Raw genomic sequence first — 24,562 nt, forward strand, 5'->3', positions numbered from 1 at the left:
ATAAGATTAGAAGCAAAGGAACTTGGTCTAGGTACATGAGGTATCTGATGACATATGAAGTAAATGTAACACAATTGTGAGAGTAAATCCCTGTTCATTAACTACCTGATTATTATAATAATGTTGTGGAGGTGGTACAGGTGGCATAAAAAGACTGTGTGGTAAGTTCATCGAAGCAGCTGCAATAGCAGCATTACAATCAGGACCAATATAACTGATGTGATCATGTGATCTATAGTAATCATCATCTAAGGAGATACAATAATAACACAAATTTAGTTTTATTAGTAATAAACTAACAAATGTTGGTCATACATCTGATAGGGTTCATGATTTGATAATGGTGCTGGAAGGAGAGCTTCTTTGGCACTGTATGTAGTACGAGGAATTAGAGGATCACCCTGTAGTTAGAAGTGTTAAATTAAACTATAAAAAAAGATCACACACATATCCATACAAGTTTGCCCTTCATCTTGATGGGTTTACTGAGGTGTATCTCATTTTTATGGAGATTATTGAGGGGTCCCTCTACAAGGAGACCTGGATCTTGATCCTGGTACTCCTTAATAAGACGATGCCATAACTCATTCTGAGACAGACATATGTATTTATTTACACAATATAGAGTATTATTAACTTACTCTAGAAAGTACTTTAGCATTACCAATGATGATCATTCCATATTTAGCACGTGTTAATGACACATTGAGACGACGAGCATCATTTAAAAATCCAATACCTTGATGTTCATTAGAACGAACACAAGATAAAATAATAAAGTCTTTTTCTCGTCCTTGAAAGGCATCTACACATCCTACCTCTAACTGTTCATACAATTTCTGAGACATTCTCCATTAAATTGCATGTACTGGACTATATAAGCACGTTGTCCCTCGTAAGGAGTAATGACCCCAATTTGATGAGGTTTGACACCAGTTTTCATGAGTTTAGTCACTACCTTCTCTACGTTAGCAGCCTCAATTCTACAGTAAAGAATGATAACCTTTACTCTTTGTTACAAAAAACCTGTTGAGATAAGAGGTGCCACTACTAGAGATTTCTTCTTGACCAGTAGAACATCAAAAGAACATTGGTTTCATAGGATTAGGCCAGGGGAAGTGTTCTTGTACAGCTAGAAAAACAATGACTTGTCATAAGACATGACAATATACAAACACTCACTTTCTAATACTCTCTCAAAATCAGACACAGCATTCTGTAGTTGACCTTCATAGAAAGCACTTGAGGGAAATTCTGTGAATGATGGATGCATACGATACGAACAATTAGTCGTATTGGTTTAACACCCAGGAGAACCAATCTCTGAAATAAAGATTGAGAGAGACCAGCACTAACTAAGAGATAATTATTGTACTGATGGTAATGATGGACTTACTTTGCAGCTTTCTTACACATAATAACTGGGTCCCAGTTGACAGTGATCTCCTACTAATATCACTTGTTTACTTCCCATGGCAATAGGCACCATACATTCTGGCTCTGTAGCCTGAGAGAGAGAGAGAGAGAGAGAGAGAGAGAGAGAGAGAGAGAGAGGAGAGAGAGGAGAGAGAGAGAGAGAGAGAGAGAGAGAGAGAGAGAAGGGAGAGAGAGAGAGGAAGGGGGGATTGCTTTCTAGTTCAAGTAGTACATTCATACCTGTGTACTCTCATCAATAAGAACCATTTTAAATTTGAATTTAGCTAGTTGTGGATCACTAGCACTTACACAAGTACAACAAATTACATCGGCATTATTGAGGAGTTCTCTATCAAGTTGTCTCTTAAAGATGAGTATCGTTTCCATCAGAACTTGAAAGCTCGCCTTGTTCATCTTTCAATTGTTGCAACTTTTTCAGCTCAGGGTAACTAAATGTAATAACAACAATGACATCATAATGACCTCATAAAATCTAACCTATCTTTAGCCAGTTGGAGTACTTGATATGTAATGCTAAGAAAGAGGACTGGAGAATCAATGGCCTCACGAGATTTAGAACAAAGACGAACAACTTTGAGTCCAGTCTTATGAATCTTTTCTGTCAAACTGATCAACTGCTATATTACTAGGAGCACAGACCAGAATTTGACTAAAAGAGGAGAGCCTTATTAATTATTTATTAATTATATTATTATTCTTACCCCATGCCATCTTAGCTAAGTGATAGACAATAGTAGCAGAAGTGACAGTCTTTCCAGTACCAGGAGGACCTTGGATCAAAACTAGAGGTTTTTGAAGGACAGTTTAACAGCAAAGATCTGAGAACTGTTTAACTTGGGCAAATTAGGAGCTGAAAGACTGAAGGAGAGAGTGAGGAAGAGAGAGAGAGAGATAACTACACTTAGTACATATACAATGTACTTACTGTTTGGGTATTGCTTTATGAGTGTTAATTTGAGGCTCTTTCTATTACTTCATTCCTAACAGACGATGATATAGATATGTAGATACACTGTTCTCATCACAGCTATCATTTTCAGTGCATTTTGCATTCTATCAAATGATGTAGACTTCCACACAAAGTCAACACAAAAGTCTCTAGTACAATCAACAGGTACACCAACATTGCTACGTAATTCAAGCCCCACCTCCTCACCAAAACCTGGAACAAGACATTGCAATGAATGATATGTGGATATTGTTTACTTACTGTTGGGTACTTTGGTCACATGACCTATCCCATCCCAGGCTGAACGATTTCTGCCAATATATCTGAGACGTAACTCATCTCCCTGCATAAGACGCATATCTGTTGTGTTGTGTGCATGTGTGAAAGGACATGTATTTTCATAATTTATTATGCTAACTTGCCTCCGTCTTGTCTTGGAAAGTTGAAATAAGCAATTCTTTTTTGATTCAATCCAATATCCCCAACGTATAGTGATATTATCTTGTGTTTGACTCTCTTTGAGTTTCTTATCATAATTAGCTTCCAATTTTACCAGTGGTCCTAGAATATTCTGATATTGATAAGCATCAGTGTATCTAATAAGTGAACTGTATCAGTAATAGTTTTAATGAGTTATTAATTACCTTAAATGCACAGGAGCTGGTTCATCATCAACTCCTGGTTTTTGCAAATCTTCTAAAAGAGCCTCAGGATTTTCCTAAATGGTATACTATGTACTACTATTGATAAGATACACAAACAGACTTTCCATAACTCTTCTAGTTTTTGAATCTGTTGAGCACTGATCTGACGAGCTCTGGCTTGATCTTGATCAGATGGGATCTTAACTAGCCACGGCAAGAAACATCTACATGTGTACAGATATTAGCATGTGTGAGTGAATGTCAGTATTGTAAAGAGACAAGGTGAGTAAACATATCTGAGATGTTAAGATTGACTGTCAGCTATCAGTGGCTGCCAGTTAGCTGGATTCCAATCCATATCTTTGAGACTGTTAGATTGAGAACAAGGATTTCTAGAGGAACAAAAGTACATTATACATATGAATGGTCTTGTTATATCTCCTTGCCTGCATAGCAACATGACAACAGAGTCAGCTTTAGTGGTACAAATCCTAACTTAAATACATTCTTACAGCCACAATTATAACATTCTAGTATTGTCTCTCCTAGTGGTCCTTCTTTATGAAGTGCGACCTCATGACAACGTGCACGAACAAGATGATAATGATATGGCTATTAGGAGAAAGATAGGTCAGAAGAGGTGAGAAGGAAAGGGAGGGATACCTTCCTGATGTGTTACCTCTTCCATTACAAAACCATTTCTTAGTAGAATTACACATTACAACAGCTGTGGGATCATGTATCCCACAATATCTATAGAATGAAGTATGGGTATGACACAGAATGGAGTATGAGAATATAGGCATGGGATGGAATGGGAAGAGTTGGGTATACTTGCAAGCATAAGGAGGTAATTCATGTGTGGTAAACTGTCCATACTCTTCATCATATTCCACATCATCAACATCAAGAGTTAACTGAGATATATCCTCATTTAATGACTTGTTTACCTTGTTAAGAGAAATCAAATTGCTCTTGAATATGCTGATATTATTAACCTTTGACAATTTGAGTATCAAGCTGAGTCAACTGCGAAGCCTGAGTTTGAGTCTGTGTCTGACTCAATGGAGGGAATGATAGTCATAGTCCAAGCCTTGTGTATCAGCTCCATAGTCTCCGCCAGTATCAATAAAGATGAGCTGGCCTTGAGTATATGAGTCTTGAAGACTCAAATCTCCTAGAAATAGTTGATAAAGTAAATTTTAATTAGTCTAAAAGGACTTGGGATTACGTAACTATATCCCTCTTTACGTCTTTGCATTTCCCAAAGCTTTACGATGTGTCTCGCTCCTTCATCAGTCAACACTATTATTATACGGAAGATTACTAATGATTTTGTAGTGCACGGAAATAAATAATAATAATGATAATAATAATAATAATTAATATTAGTTATTAACTAGAATAAAAGTTTGTACTTATCTCTTCCACACTCTATCAGTATATTTTTTACTTTAGTATTCTTTCTGTCATCACTGAAATCACTTTGACTGAACTTAATGTTGTTATGATATGACTCCAAATCTGAACTATTTTACTATTCAAAAATTACTCTCTCAATCAGTTACAGAATATTCATCAGAATCAGTGAAATAAATGTGTTCATTAATGTCATTATCACCATTGTTAGTAGTATAGGTATTGTCATCATTATCAGAATCAGTGTAAAGGTCATGTTCATTAGTATCGAGCTGTAGTCACTGTGTTTATCAATATCATTGATATGTTCAATATCACTCTCAGTTGAATAAGTATCATATCCATCAGTGTCAGTGTTAAAATAATGAACATGCTTGTTATCATTTGAAATACTATGTTCGTGGTCATCATTTGTACCAATGTACTTATACTCATTGTCGGTTGAATAAGAAGATTCATCATTTGTTTCTCTAATGTGTTGGTGTGTGCATTTGCCATGTTTCTCAGCCTCTCCATGATCAATCCAGTCTGACTCATGAAAATATAAGTATTACAATGCCCTCTGGAACAGCATAAGGCTTCCTTATAAAATCTACATGGATCTGGTCTACAGCTAGCATAAAGAGAACTGTTACTCTAAGTGTCATTAGGTTTAACAATACATGCTACTACTAAGGTACTAGGATAGTAATGTACCATTTTGAACCATTAAATTTTATTTTACTCGATAATCAACCTTCAGGATCTACTGCAGCCTCAGTTGTCCGTGCACTAATGCTGGTCTCAATATGATACTTATAAACGAGAGTTCTTAAAAGTGTATGCAGAAAAACCGTTTTGATTATCCTCATGATGATGAACCTTCCTGGCTACCAAACTAATGTAACTTATTTTTGGTTCTTTGAAGGAGAGACAACTTAAAACATCTACTAAATCACCACAAACAGCAGGGTCTACCACCATGACCTACAATATGGACCAATGTATCTTCACTGTTATATTTGTTCCTTTCCATTTGACCTCTGCTGTCTCTTTGTCATAGGAGAACAAAGTAAAGTCATCAGGGGTTTTTGTTGAAGAGATTGTGTGTATTGTTCAGTACTCTTTTTCTGCAAGTTTCTACTACAATGATGACATGAATCTTGAGAGAATGTGTCATTAGTAATGGAGAGACTGGTCTACCACCACAACAAGGAGTAACAAAATAACAATACTACAGACAACAGAAACAGAAAGAAGACAAATCTGCTACCCTGACTTCCCATCATACAGAGGTATTTCAAAGATATCTAAAACTTGAAGGTTTAATCATAAGACTATCACATTTAAAATTTTATATCAGCTGCATGTAAAATTATTTTGGGTGTAACTGGCCATCTCCAATACATTGTCTTCATTAGTTTACACCAATATTTTCCAGTTTCATATATTCAAGAATTCTATTTTTAAGGACACATTTAATATAATCTTATAAACAAATGTTATTAGAAATGAAGAAATTTTTACATAAAGAAACAAAGCATGTATCATTAGCCAGTGACAAACAAAAAGATACATTATATTATCAGCTGCTAGTTATTAAACGAGCTAGTTATTAACAGAACTAGTTATAAGTTAATACATAGTTAAATAGAAATACTATTAATACTGTTCTGTCATTTCATTGCTCTCTCCAGTAGTACTTGATAACAATTGTCACAGACACGGACAGGTTTAGCACTAGATGCTATATAACTGCATTGTATTGTCTGAACATGAAGGCACAATATACAGCACCACAATTTCTATAAAGATGCTAAAAAGAAAAACCATTTTTAAAATTAGAACACATACCATGTATTACAAATATGTCAGTATTGTAGTTGTACCTTTCTTCTGGCAACTAGGAAAGCAGCTTCACAACCTTTTATGAAGACACTTTTTTAGAGAAATTAATAACTAATACAAAGATTAGCTAAACATCACATATAGTGAGTGAACAAAAAGATATAAGAAAGAAAGAGTAAAATTAATGATTAAGTTTTTGCAAGAATTAACTCTTGATATATGCCCCCGATAAGTATAGATGCAACTTGAAATTAATATAAAACTTTAAATATTATAACATGCTACATGTAACAAATTGATTTCATGTAATGCAATATAATAGCAACATTAAAAGTAAATTATAATTGTAAGACCTTGATGTTGCTTTATCAAACTGAATAGTTGCTCCATTAAAATTGTTTAGTTGATGGTCCCATACAACATTTGAACAGAGTGTGATGCTTACCTGTATCTGGTTAGCTCCTTCTTGAGAACAATCTAAGAATAGCCTGGCCTGCTGCATGAATTAGGTATTAAAAGAAATGTTTCATGATTTTAAGAAAAAATCAATGAAAATCACACTTAGTAAAATTAGATTTTAATTAGATTACTTAGACTTACATGTTGTATATCTTTATCTTGATAACCATCAACTTCGACTTCAATACTGCTTTGAGAAGACAAAGTACATCTTGACATTGAAGATTCCAATGTTTTTAGTTTAGCTTGAGTTGTGCCAAGAATTTCTCTTGTTTCTAATAATTCTATTGATTTCTCATTTAGTTTGCTATATAGCTCCTTAATCTGCACTCCCATTGGAGTCAAATCATACCAATATGATAGCCTAACTTCATTTAAGACATCTAACTAAAATGTAATTTGGATATCAATATAACATTGTAAAATTAATATATTTACTTCAACAAATTATTGTAGTAGTTTAATGTCTTGATTATTATGGAATTGAAAATTTAAGTGAACTGTTCACTGTGTAATTTGATACATTTGTACTACTACAACATACTAACAAATTATACAGTGAGTAATTGACCATAAATACTACATTCCATAATAATCCACACAAGGGCATGCTAGCTACAATTGTTTATTAAAGTAACTGTGTCAATAAATCATCATTTAAAGATACGACTCTTCATTGAATTTACATGTAAAGGTAATGAACACAAATCAAAAATATAATCATTTACCATAAACGATACAATTATCTTGTCTATCATGGGCTGTTCAGAATGACACCTCCCAGGTATCCAATTTTTGAGACCTCCAAATGTAATTATTTGATAGTTTTCATATATTGTTGCTCCAACAATTATTGGTGAAATTCGTTTAGTCATTTCACTGGGAAGATTCATCTACAGAATATGAAAAGTGAACATTTTGTCAACATATTTCATTTTTTCAAAATTTACAGTTGATGACAAGCCATATAACCCATTGTTAAACAATTTCTGAGGAAAATGTGCATAGCATAAATTGAATTATCTTTAGTGATATGTGAAACATAAATTGTTATATTATTTTCCTTTATGCTTGGTAATAGAATGCACATAAAATATTCATATTGGTGGATAAAAGTGAATATGTTTGTTAAGGTATGACATAAAAATTAGATAGTACAGTTTTAATTTGTGATGTTTCTTGGGAAAATAGCTTTGTTTATAAATTTTTGAAAACATGTTTTTCAATTCTTTCAGAGTGTAATCAATGAAAGTATAATCATATCTTTATGATCTGGATCAAAAATTATGCCTTGCTTGCCAAAATGTTAAAATGATTATAGCACCAGAGTAAATTAATGTATGAAGAAATTAGTTATATAGTGCATACTTAACAAACCTTCTTCCAATTATGATCACTTGTATGAAACACCCAACAGTCCCTGAACAATTTCTTTTATTGAGTTGATTCCACCAATCACAATTTTTCAGACACATCTAAAGAAGTTTAAATAAAGGAATGTGTCATTAGTAATAATTAATTTATTATTTAATAATTCCTTACAGCACCACCGATTTCTCCCACTTTTTGAAATCCAATGAGATTAAACATATTTGATGTGCTACCTATCACCCAGCTTCAAACGGGCTGGCAGAATGATTTGTTCAGTGTCACTCACATATCTTGCTGTTGTGAAATAAATATGTGACTCAATAAGACATGTGTATCTTGTCATGTTACTAGCTGCGCTATATGATATATATATAGTGTTGTTTTGTTATTGCTATAAATTTTATTAAAGGGTCTATAATATTAATATACTGTAACTAAAGGTAATTAAAAAAACTAACAGTTATTTAAAGGACGACTCTAATGTATATAGATTTATACAAGTATGAAAACATTTTAGAAAATTAAGGATGATGTAGGGATGGCTTTGCCAAAAAGGAAGGAAAACAAGTCCAAAAAATCGCTACATAAGTAGCCAATGTCAGTATTAGTCTCACAAGTCAATAAGGGATAGTTGTCAATGAAGTAAGTCTCATTGGTGTTACATCCATTCGAGATACATGAAACTGACAATTGTACAGCAATATTTAATACTTTAGTTCTAGTTAACAGCCCTTTCTTTAATAAAATTTAATATAATATTATTATAGTTTATGTGGAATTTTTTGGACTTGTTCAATTGTTTTTTGAATTATTTGTGTGAATTCATAATTTGTTTGTGAATGTATTAGTTAGCATGAGGTAAAGAAAGGACATGCACATACACAATAAAAATAAATTTAGCCACAAAACAAGCTGTACTGTCAGATGTCCTAAACTAGAATAAGTACAAAATAAAAGTATTTTGCCATCTTACTTGCTAACTTGTCCATCTTAGTTAATGATTCACTTCTCAGCAAGTCTATAAAACTTATCACAGAGTATAGTTCAAACTGTTACCACCTTCACTAGTCTAACATACAATATATAGTGTATATGGCAAAAGTGTCATACAATTGAATAAAACAATCAATCAACATTAACAAAATAAATATTAAGTCATGTTACATAAACAAGAATCCATGTGAGTGGAGGTTGATGCTATTGTTACTTTGTTTTCAGTAAGAATTTACCAATTGACTATTCAAATGTACATAACAATACGAAAGGAAGAGCTTGAGGTGGAAGAAAATTAACTGAGATTCTATCAGCATCACAACGTCTCAGCACAAATAGTCTATCAGGTGTGAGAAGATCATAAAGATTTTCATTTGTAGTTACTTATATGTCATTACAATAAGGAGAAGCAATTTCAAAAACTACCTCACAACAACAGATTTACTAATCCGCCATTTTCTTTAGTTTTGGTGATGGGTATTCAATGAAAAAAGTGAGATATGCCGGTTAAAATTGTATTAAAATTGTGTCAATATGGTATTGAAATTGCATTTAAATTCTATTAAAATTGTGTTAAAATTGTCTTAAAATTGCATGAAAATTGTATTAAAATTGTGCTAAAATTGCATTAAAATTGTATTAAAATTGTGTTATAATGAAGTTAAAATTGGATTAAAATTATGTTTAAATTACATTAAAATTGTGTTAAAACTGCATTAAAATTGTATTAAAATTGTATTAAAATTGTATTAAAATGGTGTTAAAATTGCATTAAAATTGTGTTAAAATGGTGTTAAAATTACATTAAAATGGTGTTAAACTTGCATTAAAATTGAGTTAAAATTGCATTAAAATTGTGTTAAAATTGCATTAAAATTGTATTAAAATTGTGTTATAATGAAATTAAAATTGCATTAAAATTGTATTAAAATGGTGTTAAAATTGCATTAAAATTGCATTAAAATTGTGTTTAAAATGGTGTTAAAATTACATTAAAATGGTGTTAAACTTGCATTAAAATTGTGTTAAAATTGCATTAAAATGGTGTTAAAATTGTGATAAAATGGTGTTAAAATTAGATTAAAATTGTATTAAAATTGCATTAAATTGTATTAAAATTGTGTTAAAATGGTGTTAAAATTACATTAAAATTGTGTTAAAATTGTGTTAAAATGGTGTTAAATTTGCATTAAAATTGTGTTAAAATTGCATTAAAATTGCGTTTAAGTTGCATTAAAATTGTGTTAAAATTGTGTTAATTGTATTAAAATTGTGTCAAGATTGTGTTGAAAATTGCATTTAAATTGCATTAAAATTGTGTTAAAATTGTGTTAAAATGGTGTTAAAATTAGATTAAAATTGTGTTAAAATTGTGTTAAAATTGTATTAAAATTGTGTCAAGATGGTGTTGAAATTGCATTTAAATTGCATTAAAATTGCGTTAAAATTTGTATTAAAAATTGTGTTAAAATGGTGTTAAAATTACATTAAAATTGTGTTAAAATGTGTTAAAATGGTGTTAAACTTGCATTAAAATTGTATTAAAAATTGTGTTGAAATTTTATTAAAATTGTGTCAAGATGGTGTTGAAATTGCATTTAAATAGCATTAAAATTGTGTTAAAATTGCATTAAAATGGTGTTAAAATAAGATTAAAATTGTGTTTAAAATGGTGTTAAAATTAGATTAAAATTGTGTTAAAATGGTGTAAAAATGGTGTTAAAATTGCATTAATATTGTGTTAAAATTGTATTAAAATTTTTGTCAAGATGGTGTTGAAATTGCATTTAAATTGTATTAAAATTGTGTTAAAATTGTATTAAAATTGTCTTAAAATGGTGTTAAAATTGCATTAAAATTGTGTTTATAATGTAGTTAAAATAGCATTGAAATTGTGTTAAATTACATTAACATTGTGTTATAATGTAGTTAAAATTGCATTAAAATTGTGTTAAAATTACATTAAAATTGTGTTAAAATGGTGTTAAAATTGCATTAATATTGTATAAAAATTGTGTCATAGGATCAAGAGTAATTAGCCACGCCCAATAAAGATTAGTTAATTGGGTGTGTTTATCGTTTATTAAGACCATTGGCTTTATAGCGCTACATAAAAGAGAGTGGACTTTCTAAAGACAGAAGGCAACACTTTATTCATACAAGAAAAATACTCTGAAGCCGCCAGTAAGTATACAGAAGCCTTGTCATTTGACAACTGTAATGCTACTTTGTACAGTAATCGTGGTGCCGCACATTCCAAACTAGGCAACTACGAAGATGCTTTACACGATGCCTGTCAGTGTATTCATTGTGGTCCGGATGGTTGAAAGGATATCTTAGGAAGATAACCGTCCTGGAAGGTATGAAAGGCTTTTAAGAGTGCTTATGGTAACGGCTTAAGAAAGGAAAGGAAAAGGTTGGTTTGAGGCCAATCAGTTGATTAATCAGCTACCAGAAGAAGTATTGAGCTTCCATGTGGTATTCACATACTTTCACACAAATATCCTAATGTTCTTATTCATCTCATGCGATCTCTTGTGGGGAACATCCACTTAATAATGAGGCTAAACAATATGTTGTTTTGTTATTTTTTTCAACTAATTTCACAGTCCAAACTGTCATGTACAATACGTTTTATTACTGTTTATTTTTCACTATGTAATAATTAATAAAAGACCACCTCTATTATGAATATTAAGTTTTAGTCTCATGTAAGCCACACCCGATTGTGGGTAGGCTTTGGGAAGGGTGTGGCTCGGGCTGAGGCTTAGTTCATGACTCTGAATTCAACCAAACAAATAGAACCAAACACCTTTTGCACTGTAAATTGTTACTGCATTAAAGGGAACATACATGCATGAACCATCCTAAATACTGTTATACATGCATTGTCGTATTATGGTAAACCATTTATAACATAGTAGGTTTTGGGCTTTAGAATTCACTATTTATTGCTTACGTTAATTTCATAAAATTCTACATTTTACCTAAACCTTTACCATACAATGTCACTACACAATATTTGATAACTCCACATACTACTAGTGTTAAGGAACTAGAATACAATTTACAACAGTAGCCAATAGTGGGAAATTCTCATCATATGAAATCTTGTGATGAATCCACATCTTACTAAAAACAGCTGAGCCACATCATGTAAAGCCTACTGTTCATAGAGCTATCTGTCTCCTTACGAACAACAGTCTTTTTTATTAAATATCATCATTATGTAATGTAATATATATATTTTAATAAGTCTAGCACCACTATCCAAAAAGAGTAATGATAATGATATCTAGCTTGGTGAACACTGCTTAATAACCAGAATACTAATAACAGCATTTAAAAAGCCAATCATTCATAACTTTATTTATTTTTATAATTGTTTTGGAACACAAATCTAAGTAAATCTTTCCAATGAAATGAAAATAACAGAAAGAATTTAATCAACAAATTTTCAAAATTTTCACTAACTATTACATTTGGAGGTCTTTTGCATTGAATGACTGGAACGTGTTACTCTGAACAGCCTATGATAGATGAGACAACAATAAGGTAATTGTTTTCTTTTTTGACTAAAAACATCTTTTTAAAGGAAATGGCAAAACTAAGATATTATAACTCTTTTCGCTAAATCAATAAACTGATACTAAAAAATAAATAATTTCATGTTATAGTGTTAATGTATATACTCAAAAGTTTTAGAGATTGGTTCATGTACGGGAGATTGTGTTAGGTTGTAAAAGGAAAAGATGTATTTTCTTAGCTATGGCAGAATTATTTACAGGAGGATTCTCAACTGCATCTATAATTGTACCCCAAGTTACAGAACTCGGGTTTTGCTCCATCCATAGTTGTAATATATGTGAGAGTCGAACAGAATCATTGTATGCAGCATTATTCTCAACAGACATGATTGACCCATGATCCACTTTCAATGCCTCAGCAATTGGTCGCCACTGATGTACAATAGGAGCTAACAGCTTTTGAAGATCCAGCTTATCTGGACGTTTGTCTGTAGAAAACCAGAAAGAAAGTGACCTAGTGGTATTGTTAAGATACTCACCTAGTAAAGTATAATTCACCTTTTTCTCGCTGCTGTGCTATCAATATTTAATAGAAAATGTATAAGTCAATATTTAGTTAAGACAGTATTTAAATATGGAATGATGGTAAACACTACTTTATTCAATTGTAATGCTGATAGAATAGATTAATTTTGTTTCCATTCATTATTTCAATTCATTGACAATAAATATATTATATAATGAAGCCACTAATAACATTTTCATCAATGTCTATCTGAATTATGAAAAAATATTTACTTTTCTATAGATATGGTCTAGTGTGGACTTAATTAAACTACATAATATCAATTGGCTTTCATTACCACATGGTGCACTCCGCATACCCTATAGTCCTATAATAATTCAAATTTTACAAATATATTCTTTCAGATTTATTCTATTTGTATCAGTTTAAATAATAAAAATATAAAGTTAAACTGCAATACCCAAGCTATGTGAACAATTATAGTTTATGAAGTTTTTAATTCTTGTAGGTTACTTTTCTATTCTGAGTTTTTTGTACTTAATTAATACACTTAAACTAACAATTTTTCTAACTTTAGTGTATTTCTATGAAATTGGAATTCTTTTAAGCAAAAACAGAATGAAAGCAAGCAGTTGAAAGTTAGAATGTAGATTTAAAATATCAACATTTCTCACCTATGCGACATTTTCCTTAGCTTACTACCATCAATAACATTGATTACAGCAGCATCTTCCATATTATAAGATTCACTTTTTTGTTTAAATAGGCTATTGGCCTACAAGTAAGAAATATGTTATTGACTATTGTGAACTATAATTATCAGTGTTTTCTAAAAATAAATATAGCTTTTAAAACTACTCTAAATCTGAGAGTATATTATGATAACGAAACAGTCAAATGATGATAACAAAAGAAAGAGTCAAAGTATGTTTTATTCTGAATTAATCATGCTCACAATGTATGCCCAAAATATAACTCTAACTTAAAATTTTATCACAAAAATACTAACATCCAACACCAATAGTATGATAAGAGTATGGCTTTATTGCTGAACATACATGTTTTTGGACTTGATGTTTGTGTGCCTTCATTGCTGATGCCTCTTATATTAGCTGGTTCACTTTGTTGTTTAATTAGGGTAGATGCCTTCAAAAGGGAAACATTTTATTGGTTTTGGTATGAAGTAGTAATAGGGCGCTATAAATAGAATATTTTTTTCAATAGTGATATTTTATGAAGACACTTCGAAATTAATAACTAATACAAAGATTAACAATACATTACATAATAGCTAGTGAACAAAAAGATATAAGAAAGAAAGAGTAAAATTAATGATTAAGTTTTGCAAGAATGAAATCTTGATACATGAACACCTACAAGCATAGATGCAACTTGAAATTGATACAATCATTTATTTTCAAAATTTAACGTGCTACATGTAACAAAATTGATTTCATGTTATGCAAATAATATAATTGAAAGATTAAAAGAAAATTATAATTGTAAGAAATTGTTGTTGCTTTATCAACAAAATAGTTACTCTATTAAAATTGTTTAGTTGATGGTCACATATAACATTAGAACAAAGTGTGGTGCTTACCTGTATCTGGTTAGCACCTTGTTGAGAACTATCTAAGGATACTTTAGCCTGCTGCATGAGCTAAGTATTAAAAAGAAATGTTTCATAATTTTATGAAAAAAATTGATGAAAATCACATCTAGTATAATTAGATTTTAATTAGATTAATTTTAATAATTTTGAGTTTAATTTAATTTTAATTAGACTAACACATTGTATATCTTTATCTTGATAACCATCAACTTCGACTTCAATACTACTTTGAGAAGACACAGTACGTCTTGACATAGAAGATTCCAATGTTTTTAGTTTAGCTTGAGTTGTGCCAAGAATTTCTCTTGTTTCTAATAATTCTATTGATTTCTCATTTAGTTTGCTATATAGCTCCTTAATCTGCACTCCCATTGGAGTCAAATCATACCAATATGATAGCCTAACGTCATTTAGGACATCTAACAAAAATGAAATTTGGATGTCAATATAACATTGTAAAATTAATATGTCACTTTAAACAATTATTTTGTAGTTTTCATGCCTTAATGATTATGGAATTGAAAATTTAAGTAAATTGCTCACTATGTCATTTGTTACAATGTATAACATACCAACAAATTATACAGTGAGTAATTGACATAAATATATACTACATTCCATAATAGTCTACCCACGGCCATGTTACCTATTAATTGTTTATTAAAGTAACCGTGCAAAAGTCAGTAATCATCATTTAAAGTTATGATTCTTCATTGAATGTACATGTAAAGGTAATGAACACGAATCAAAAATATAATCATTTACCAAGAAATGATACAATTGTCTTGTCTATCATGGGCTGTTCAGAGTGACGCTTCCCAGTTATCCAATTCATGAGACCTCCAAATGTAACTATTTGATAGTTTTCGTTTATTTTTGCTCCAACAATTATTGGTGAAATTCGTTTAGTCATTTCACTGGGAAGATTCATCTACAAGAATATAAAAGTGAATGTTTTGTCAACACATTTCATTTTTCAAAATGTATAGTTGATGACAAGCCATATAACCCCATTGTTAAACAATTTCTAAGTAAAATGTGTATAGTACAAATTGAATTACTTTTAGTGATATGTGAAACATAAATTAGTTTATATTATTTTCCTTTATGTTTGGTAATAAAATGCACATAAAGTATTCGATATGTGTGTTAAGGTATGATATACAAATTAAATAGTACAGTTGATTTGTGATGTTTCTTCTCACACATATTGGCACCTTTTCTAATGATTCATGAATTATACAAGTCACGGTTTTGGGAAAATAGCTTTGTTTAAATTTTTGAAATCATACTTTTCAATTCTTACAGAGTGTAATCAATGAAAGTATAATCATATCTTTATGATCTGGATCAAAAAATTATGCCTTGATTGCCACAATGTTAAAATGATTATAACACAAGACAAAAATTAGCGTATGAAGAAAATAGTTATATAGTGGATACATAACAAACCTTCTTCCAAGTACGGTCACTTGTATGAAATACCCAACAGTCCTGAACTATTTTTTTTATTGAGTTGATCCCACCAATCACAATTAAATGATTGTCGATGCAAATAGAACAATGACTTTCTCTAGGCATTGGTAGTTCAATACCTAATGTCATCGGGATTTTTTGCCACATCTAAAGGAAGTGTAAAGAGAGGAAAGTGTCATTAGTAATAATTAATTTAATATTTAATAATTCTTTATAGCACCACCTCTAATACATATGCTGATAAGCCATACATGCAAGACTCTTACTTACCCATTTGTCAAGTGATAAAAGAAAGACATCATTAAGGACAGAGTCTGTAATGTTTTTACCACCAAACAACAGAGCTTGTCTAATACCAATCGTGTCAAAGAGAATCCTGAACAAGGAGGTGGACGAGATCCACTGACATCAGGAACATACCATGTACCTAAGGGAATGTATGTATACAATTATGGACATGCATGCATTTATATCGACGAAAAGCAGTTGTAAGTGATAAAAGAACATGCATAAAAAAATTATACACTAAGTAGTCCATAAGTTTGGATTAAATTTGCGAACAAATTATCTGCAAGTTACTTAAATATCAACTATAAAAAGAGTGATCACGTTTTGACATATATCACTTATAATTCATAAACATCACATTTGTATCAACTTTTAACTTACGGTCACCAAAATTGAAAACATGTAACTCATTAAATACAGTCCACTCGTTTGGTTTTCCTCTTTTATTTCCTGCTCCTCCAAACACACAAACATTCATATCATCATCGTCAGTACCAAAAGTAAACAATTCCACAATCTGTTTGGTTGTTGGTTTTACATCATTGTTTACAGATTCAATAAGACGCCACTGAATGTGATCTTGCAGCAACTTAAGTTCATGTAATTCATTGTACCAGTGATATCCATGTCCACAGTAACCACCAAATGTGAGTATTCTGTTATGGTCATCTCTGGTACATGCTGCTGCTCCACGAACTGCTTTAGGAGGCACTCCAGTTGTTTGATGAGCTTTCCATTGAGAAGATTGGATGTCAAATTCAAATACCTTTGATAGTAATTGTGTCTTATAATCATTAGAGCAATCTCTGGGCATATCAGCAGTACATCCCACCCCATACATACACCTTTTCTCCAACAGTCACAGCAGAGTGTCCCCATCTTGCGCTAGGCTCACCACTCATAGCTCTTCATTAAGGATTGGATCAAGAGTAAGAATTAGAGTACCGCCCCATTAAGATTTGTTAATTGGGTGTGTTTATCGTTTATTAAGATCTCGCTAAATAAACGATATGGTGGACGTTCTAAGGCAACACTTTATTCAAACAAGAAAAATACTCTGAAGCCGCCAGTAAGTATACAGAAGCCTTGTCATTTGACAACTGTAATGCTACTTTGTACAGTAATCGTAGTGCCGCACATTCCAAACTAGGCAACTATGAAGATGCTTTACACGATGCCTGTCAGTATATTCATGTGGTCCTGGATGGTTGAAAGGATATCTTAGGAAGATAATCGTCCTGGAAGGTATGAAAGACTTCCCAACGTAACGGAAACAGGTGAAGAGGCTTTTAAGAGTGCTTATGGTAACGGCTTAAGAAAGGAAAGCATTAGTTTTGAGGCCAATCAGTTGATTAATCAGCTACCAGAAGGAAGTATTGAGCTTCCATGTGGTATTCACATACTTTCACAAAATATCTTAATGATCTTATTCATCTAATGCGATCTCTTGTGGGAACATCCACTTAATAATGAGACTGCTAAACAATATGTTTAGTAGCCTGTGCCGAACAAATTGAAGAGGTACTGGCATGCTTTGGTGAACCAGTTCATCTGTTAATTAAAGAGTGGGGTGTGTTAACCTAATTGTAAATATCTTTCCTGAAGTTGTTGAGGAAACACAAAAGAGAGAAGTTTAACAAAGAATTAATAAATCGTACCAAATCTTTAACTTATTTTTAGAAAAAGAAGTCAATTCTAGCTTCTTGTATTAAATTGTACTAACATTTTAACAGAATCTAATTCAGTCATATCACACAATGTGCTGGAATTATTAAAATGACGTATTCATATAAAGTTTAATAAATACATAATTTTTAAAACAAACAGTTATTGTTAAGGAGTGCTGATTAGCTCTTTGAAGAACAGGGCTTAGAGGATGTGACATTGCTATTTTTTTAGCAAGATGTGGGTACATCACAAGATTACCATTAACAGCAGTAACTAATGATCTCCAACTTGGTGGACATTTTTGATAACCATATCTTTTCTCATAAGCCACGCGGACACAACTTCATACTTACAACTCTGAACATCTTTGTACTGAGCACTAATTTTATTCAATGGAGATATGGAGACCTAAAGCAAGACCAAATGGTTTCCATTCACTGATATCGCCAATTGCTTCAAGCACATCAGATGCATGGTCTGTGTCTATATAGAAAAGAAAAGAAAGAATAGTAAAAGAACTAATGCTCAAATGTTTACAAACTAACTACCTAATACTCAAAAAACAACAATTAGTTTAATGTAATTATTAAATCTTAGCAAGCTTAAGCACGTCATTACACTGTGCACATGCTATGGTTAAGAACAATTAGCTGGATGAACAGACATAAAAGTTTTAAAATAAATTTAGTAAAAAAAATTAAATTACAACAGTCTGAGATTTGTAGCAGCATCATTTTACTTATGTTTGTCACTACACCACAATCAATATTGATTAATGGATTGACTTGAATCACTTGTTAACATTATATCTTTAGTTATTATCTTACTAGGTAACGTATGGCATCCTACCTAGGTCAGTATCATCAACAGCATTGATCCATGTAATGGCTTTAGCCATGTCCCTCCTCCAACCTGGTTCACTTTGTTGCTTGAACAGGCTACTGGTCTACAAACGGTATTGGCTTCATAAAATAATAAATGATAACTGTTTCCCTTATAAATAATGAAAAAGTTAATTCTCTTAATAAGAACACTACACACTTTTAAGAGCTCAAACATGTGTACCAAAGTGGCTCAGTTAAGGGGTACAAAGAAGTTAATAAATTAAATGAGTAAAGGAGAGGTTCAATAATTAGTTTGTTAATAAAATTAGGTTAATTAACTGAAGTGAAAATAACTTGTAGCATCATTTGAGTGTATGTCATGTTCATGTATCTACACTCTATCAAGAATTGACAATAAAGACAATTAACAGACATGGAGTATTGAGAAAAGACATAAAAATATCACTTTAGTACATGCCATTATGATACTGTAACTAAAGACAAATAGTTATGTCTTTAGTTAAAACTTACATGTTGTTCATCTTCATCTTGATAGCTGTCAATTTCTAATTCAATGCTCCCTTGAGAAGACACAGTATGTCTTGACAATGTTGATTCCAATTTGTCTAATTTAGCTCGTGTTGTGCCAAGAATTTCTCTTGTTTCTATTAAATCCTTTGATAGTTGCTTAATCTGAATTCCCAGTGGAGTCAAGTCATACCAATATGATAGCATAACATCTTCTGAAACATCTAACAAAAATGCAATTTTTAAAACAATAATGAGAAAGTCAGTAACTTTAATCATCACATAAAGTAAGTGAATGTAGGTAATGAACACAAATCAAGATATAATTACTTATTACCTAGAGATAATACAATTGTCTTGGATATCATGGGCTGTTCAGAGTGAAACGTCCCAGTTATCCAATTCACGAGACCTCCAAATATAATTATTTGATAGTTTTCATTACATTTTTCAGCAACTACTATTGGTGAACTCTTTTGAAACTCGTGTTTGTCATTTCATCAGGAATATTTATCTATAATTATGAAATATAAAAGTGTAAGCTTTGTCAACATAGTTTGTATTTAAAATGTACAGTTGATGACGGCCCAATATTAAAAAAATGTCTGAATAAAATGTGAATAATATGTCCAAACAATGTTTTCCTTAGCAATATGTGAAACATATACTGGTTTCTATTGAATTCCTTTATGTTTGGGGATAGAATGTACATTGTCAAATTGCTCAATATGAGTGCTAAGATATGATGTAAACAAGTTGAATTGTGTTGTTTGTTCTTACACACATAGCTGCCTTTCTAACAATTTATCAATTATAGAAGTCATTGTTTTAGCAAAGAGCTTTATCATAATTTTGAAAACATGATGTTCAATTCTTTTAGAGTGCACTGTGGTATAAACCACACCCTTATAAATAATTATACATGCCCTTGCTTGCCTACTAATAACATTTAACACAATCATCAAAACGATTATAACTACAGACAAAAAATTTTGTAAGAAGAAATCAATCAAAACTAACATGCAAAACCAACCTTTTTCCAAGTATGGTCTCTTGTATGAAGCACCCAGCTGTCTGGAACTATTTCCTTTTTTGAGTTAATTCCACCAATCACAATTAAATGATTGTCGATGCAAATAGAACAATGACTTTTCTCTAGGCATTGGAAGTCAATACCTAATGTCATCGGGATTTTTTTGCCACATCTAAAAGAAGTATAAAGAGAGGAAAGTGTCATTAGTAATATTTAATTTATTATTTAATAATTCTTTATAGCACCATCCTAATAGCATATGCTGATAAGCCATACATACAAGACACTTACTTACCCATTTGTCAAGTGATAAAAGAAAGACATCATTAAGGACAGTATCTTTATTGGTTTTACCACCAACAACAAAGCTTGTCTAATACCAATCGTGTCAAAAGAGAATCCTGAACAAGGAGGTGGACAAGATCCACTGACATCAGGAACATGCCATGTACCTATGTGAGAAATAGGAGAAACATGCTGTTAGTGTTAAAATAACATACATGTACAATAGGTAATGCTACAATTTAAAATTTGATAAGTTTGTTAATATTTTTTGGCTATAATAATGTATATGTTTGTATTAAGTTTATTAATGAATGATTCATAAGTTCTTACCAACTATAATATTTATAATCACTTACTAGTAACAAGATTGAAAACATGTAACTCATCAAATACAGCCCACTTGTTTGGTTTTCCTCTTTTATTTCCTGCTCCTCCAAACACACAAACATTCATATCATCATCATCAGAACCAAAGTAAACAATTCCACAATCTTGTTTTGGTTGTTGGTTCTACATCATTGTTTACAGATTCAATAGACGCCACTGAATGTGATCTTGCAGCAACTTAAGTTCATGTAATTCATTGTACCAGTGATATCCATGTCCACAGTAACCACCAAATGTGAATATTCTGTTATGGTCATCTCTGGTACATGCTGCTGCTCCACAAACTGCTTTAGGAGGCACTCCAGTTGTTTGATGACTTTCCATTGAGAAGATTGGATGTCAAATCAAATACCTTTGATAGTAATTGTGTCTTATAATCATTAGAGCAATCTCTGGGCATATCAGCAGTACATCCACCCCATACATACATCTTTTCTCTAACAGTCACAGCAGAGTGTCCCCATCTTGCGCTAGGCTCACCATCATAGCGTCTTCATTAAGGATTGGATCAAGAGTTAAGAATTAGAGTACCGCCCCATTAACATTTGTTAATTGGGTGTGTTTAGACAATGGCTGGTGCTGATAAAGTGGACGTTCTGAAGACAGAAGGCAACGCTTTATTCAAACAAGAAAAATACTCAGAAGCCGTCAGTAAGTATACAGAAGCCTTGTCATTTGACAACTGTAATGCTACTTTGTACAGTAATCGTAGTGCTGCACACTCCAAACTAGGGCAAAACTATGAAGATGCCTTACACGATGCCTGTCAGTGTATTCATCACAGTCGGGGATGGTCTAAAGGTTATCTTAGGAAGATAATTGCCCTGGAAGGTATGAAAGACTTCCCAAACGTAATGGAAGCAGCTGAAGAGGCTTTTAAGTGTGCTTATGGTAATGACTTAGAAAGTTGTTTATTAAGCATTGGTTTGAGGCCAATCAGTGATTAATCAGCTACCAGAAGGAAATATTGAGCTTCCATGTGGTATTCACATACTTTCACAAAAATATCTTAATGTTCTTATTCCTCTAATGCGATCACTTAGTGGGGAACAGCCCACTTAATAATGTGACTGCTAAACAATGTTTAGCGCCTGTGCCGAACAAATGAAGAGGTACTGACGTGCTTTGGTGAACCAGTTTCATCCGTTAATTAAAGAGTGGGGTGCTAACCTAATTGTAGATATCTCATCCTGAAGTTGCGAGGGAAACACAAAGAGAAAAGTTTAATAAAGAATACAAATCGTACTGAATCTTTCATCTTATTTCTAGAAAAAGAAGTCAATTCTAGCTTGTACTTAGTACTTCGACCAATTCTAGGTTTAGCAGTGCTTGTTGTATTAAATCGTACTAACATTTAACAGAATCTAATTCAGGCCATCATGCTGCAGAGCTTTAATGAATCGAGCTCTTATTCCTCTATTTGAATCTTCTCTACTTAATACTGATGAGTTTTGTCATTTTCATATTTGGACGACTATGTGCAATTTTAGATTCTTATATTGGCCGTTTATACAAGTGACTCCTTTTGGAAATCGAGACCATAAAGCTTTACTATAGTAAACTTGAAAAAAAATTGCTAAATATCCCAAAGATTTTCTTGATTACGTCAAAAATAAAGTCCTTGTGAACAAACTTTACATATATTAATTGCAATGTCCTCAACCAGCAGCTACTAGCTTACCAGGCATCTGTTTAGATCATCCTTTAACTGTAGAAAATGCCTCAAATTTTTATTCAACAAGATCCTGAGAAAGTACGAAACATTCTTAACTAAACGATTTAGTGTATTAAAATCAATTGAGTTTCTTACATTGGGAGAAGTTGAGGAATTGATAACTATGACAAGTATGTTTTACTTTTTTTATAATAAAGCATTTGAGCTTTAACCATATTCCTGATATATAATAGCATACTTGAAGTACACAATAAACAGTTTCTTTTTTGATTATGTATTTTTAAAGTAACTAGTATATTTTTTTACATTATAGGTTTGTTCAATGATCTTGGGGACAGAGAAGTGCCACTGATGCTCTTGTCAGAGGTGAACGGGAATTTTTCCGGGTTTTAGGAAGAAATGTAGAGTCAATGCCTTAAGACTTAATTATTGTTCACCCACCATTGCTCCATTTCGTCAAATGGTATTATTATATGCCAAGAAACTATCCAATTCAGTGCTATTTGCAGATATCGCTCTTCGTTGGAAATGCTTATCACAGAAAATACGGTCTCTGTTTTATTCGATACGGCTTAGGAATTCACTAGCTAATTCTTTTCTTTGTATATTAATAAGTTGACTACCTCAAAACATGATTCAAAAGAAATCTTACAAAAAGCTTACTAGAAGCAATGGAGAAGGAAGATGCTCTTTTAGCTTCTGTTTTAAGAGTGTTTTCTCAATAATATGTGGGAGACAGTACAAGTCAATACAAGAATGTCTCGATGAGAACACGCTAGTAATTGATTATGTATGTTTTGTACCACTTACATCTGAGTCTTCCATGGAAGCATGTTGTGTTATCACTAAAAAAGGAAAGAATCCTGTAATTTTGGATCTATCTTTTGACAAGATACGAAAGCAAGTAGCTGTTTGTAATTGATGTAATGACTAAGACTAGAGGCTTATTTTGTCTCAAAAAGATGACAGTGCTTTAAGAGCATAGTAATTTAAATCAAAGAGTTGATTGTATTGTCCGACCCTCTTTTACCTGATGTTTCTCAAAAGCATGCTGACTAATGATATAACACAGATATATGTGTGTCCAGATTGTGATATTGGTTTGCATTCCATTTGGGATGCTACCTTTAACAGATGTAGAAAAAAAGGTTTGTGAAGGAGCATCAGTAAGTTATTTGACGTCTGTTTTCACGAGTTGTTTCCGAAAAAAACACCAGAATATCCCACAATTGTCTATATAACCATCAACATCTAAAGATAAGTTTGTTATATCATAGCTAATCCAAATTGTGACTCACAACTTTGCAAACCCGGGCTTTCATTTTTTTTGATAAAGTTGCGACCCATCACACAGCTGAGTTATTATGGAAAAAAATCTACCTAAACCTATTGTTAACGCAGTTAGACCATTCCAAAAGTGAAGCTGATTTTGTAGCCTAATCGTTTATCAAACTTGTGGTCTCAAGTGAAAACATTACTTCAGGATGATGCCAATCATTTTGTACTGTACTCGCTATTGAATCTCCACTGATGATGCTTTCCCACTCAATGGTTATGGACCAAAATCAACGTTTACCAATAATTCGTGGCAATTCTTCACTAACAGTTCATTGGCATTGCTCGTGCAGATTCAA

At 32.0% G+C, this 24,562-nt stretch overlaps 1 protein-coding gene and 1 pseudogene across 1 annotated transcript; one reads left to right on the top strand and one right to left on the bottom strand.

Moving 5' to 3' along the window:
* Positions 1-439: 439 nt before the first annotated feature.
* On the bottom strand, positions 440-21,717 carry LOC121392019 (annotated as a pseudogene).
* Positions 21,718-21,822: 105 nt separating this feature from the next.
* Positions 21,823-23,321, top strand: LOC121392020 (hsp70-Hsp90 organizing protein 1-like). Its single transcript, XM_041523428.1, has 2 exons — positions 21,823-22,144; positions 23,242-23,321. Exons 1-2 carry the CDS (start codon positions 21,823-21,825, stop codon positions 23,319-23,321), a joined length of 402 nt encoding a protein of 133 aa, XP_041379362.1.
* Positions 23,322-24,562: the final 1,241 nt, after the last annotated feature.

Source organism: Gigantopelta aegis, unplaced genomic scaffold (assembly GCF_016097555.1).
Source record: "Gigantopelta aegis isolate Gae_Host unplaced genomic scaffold, Gae_host_genome ctg3265_pilon_pilon, whole genome shotgun sequence".
NCBI lineage: Eukaryota > Metazoa > Mollusca > Gastropoda > Neomphalida > Peltospiridae > Gigantopelta > Gigantopelta aegis.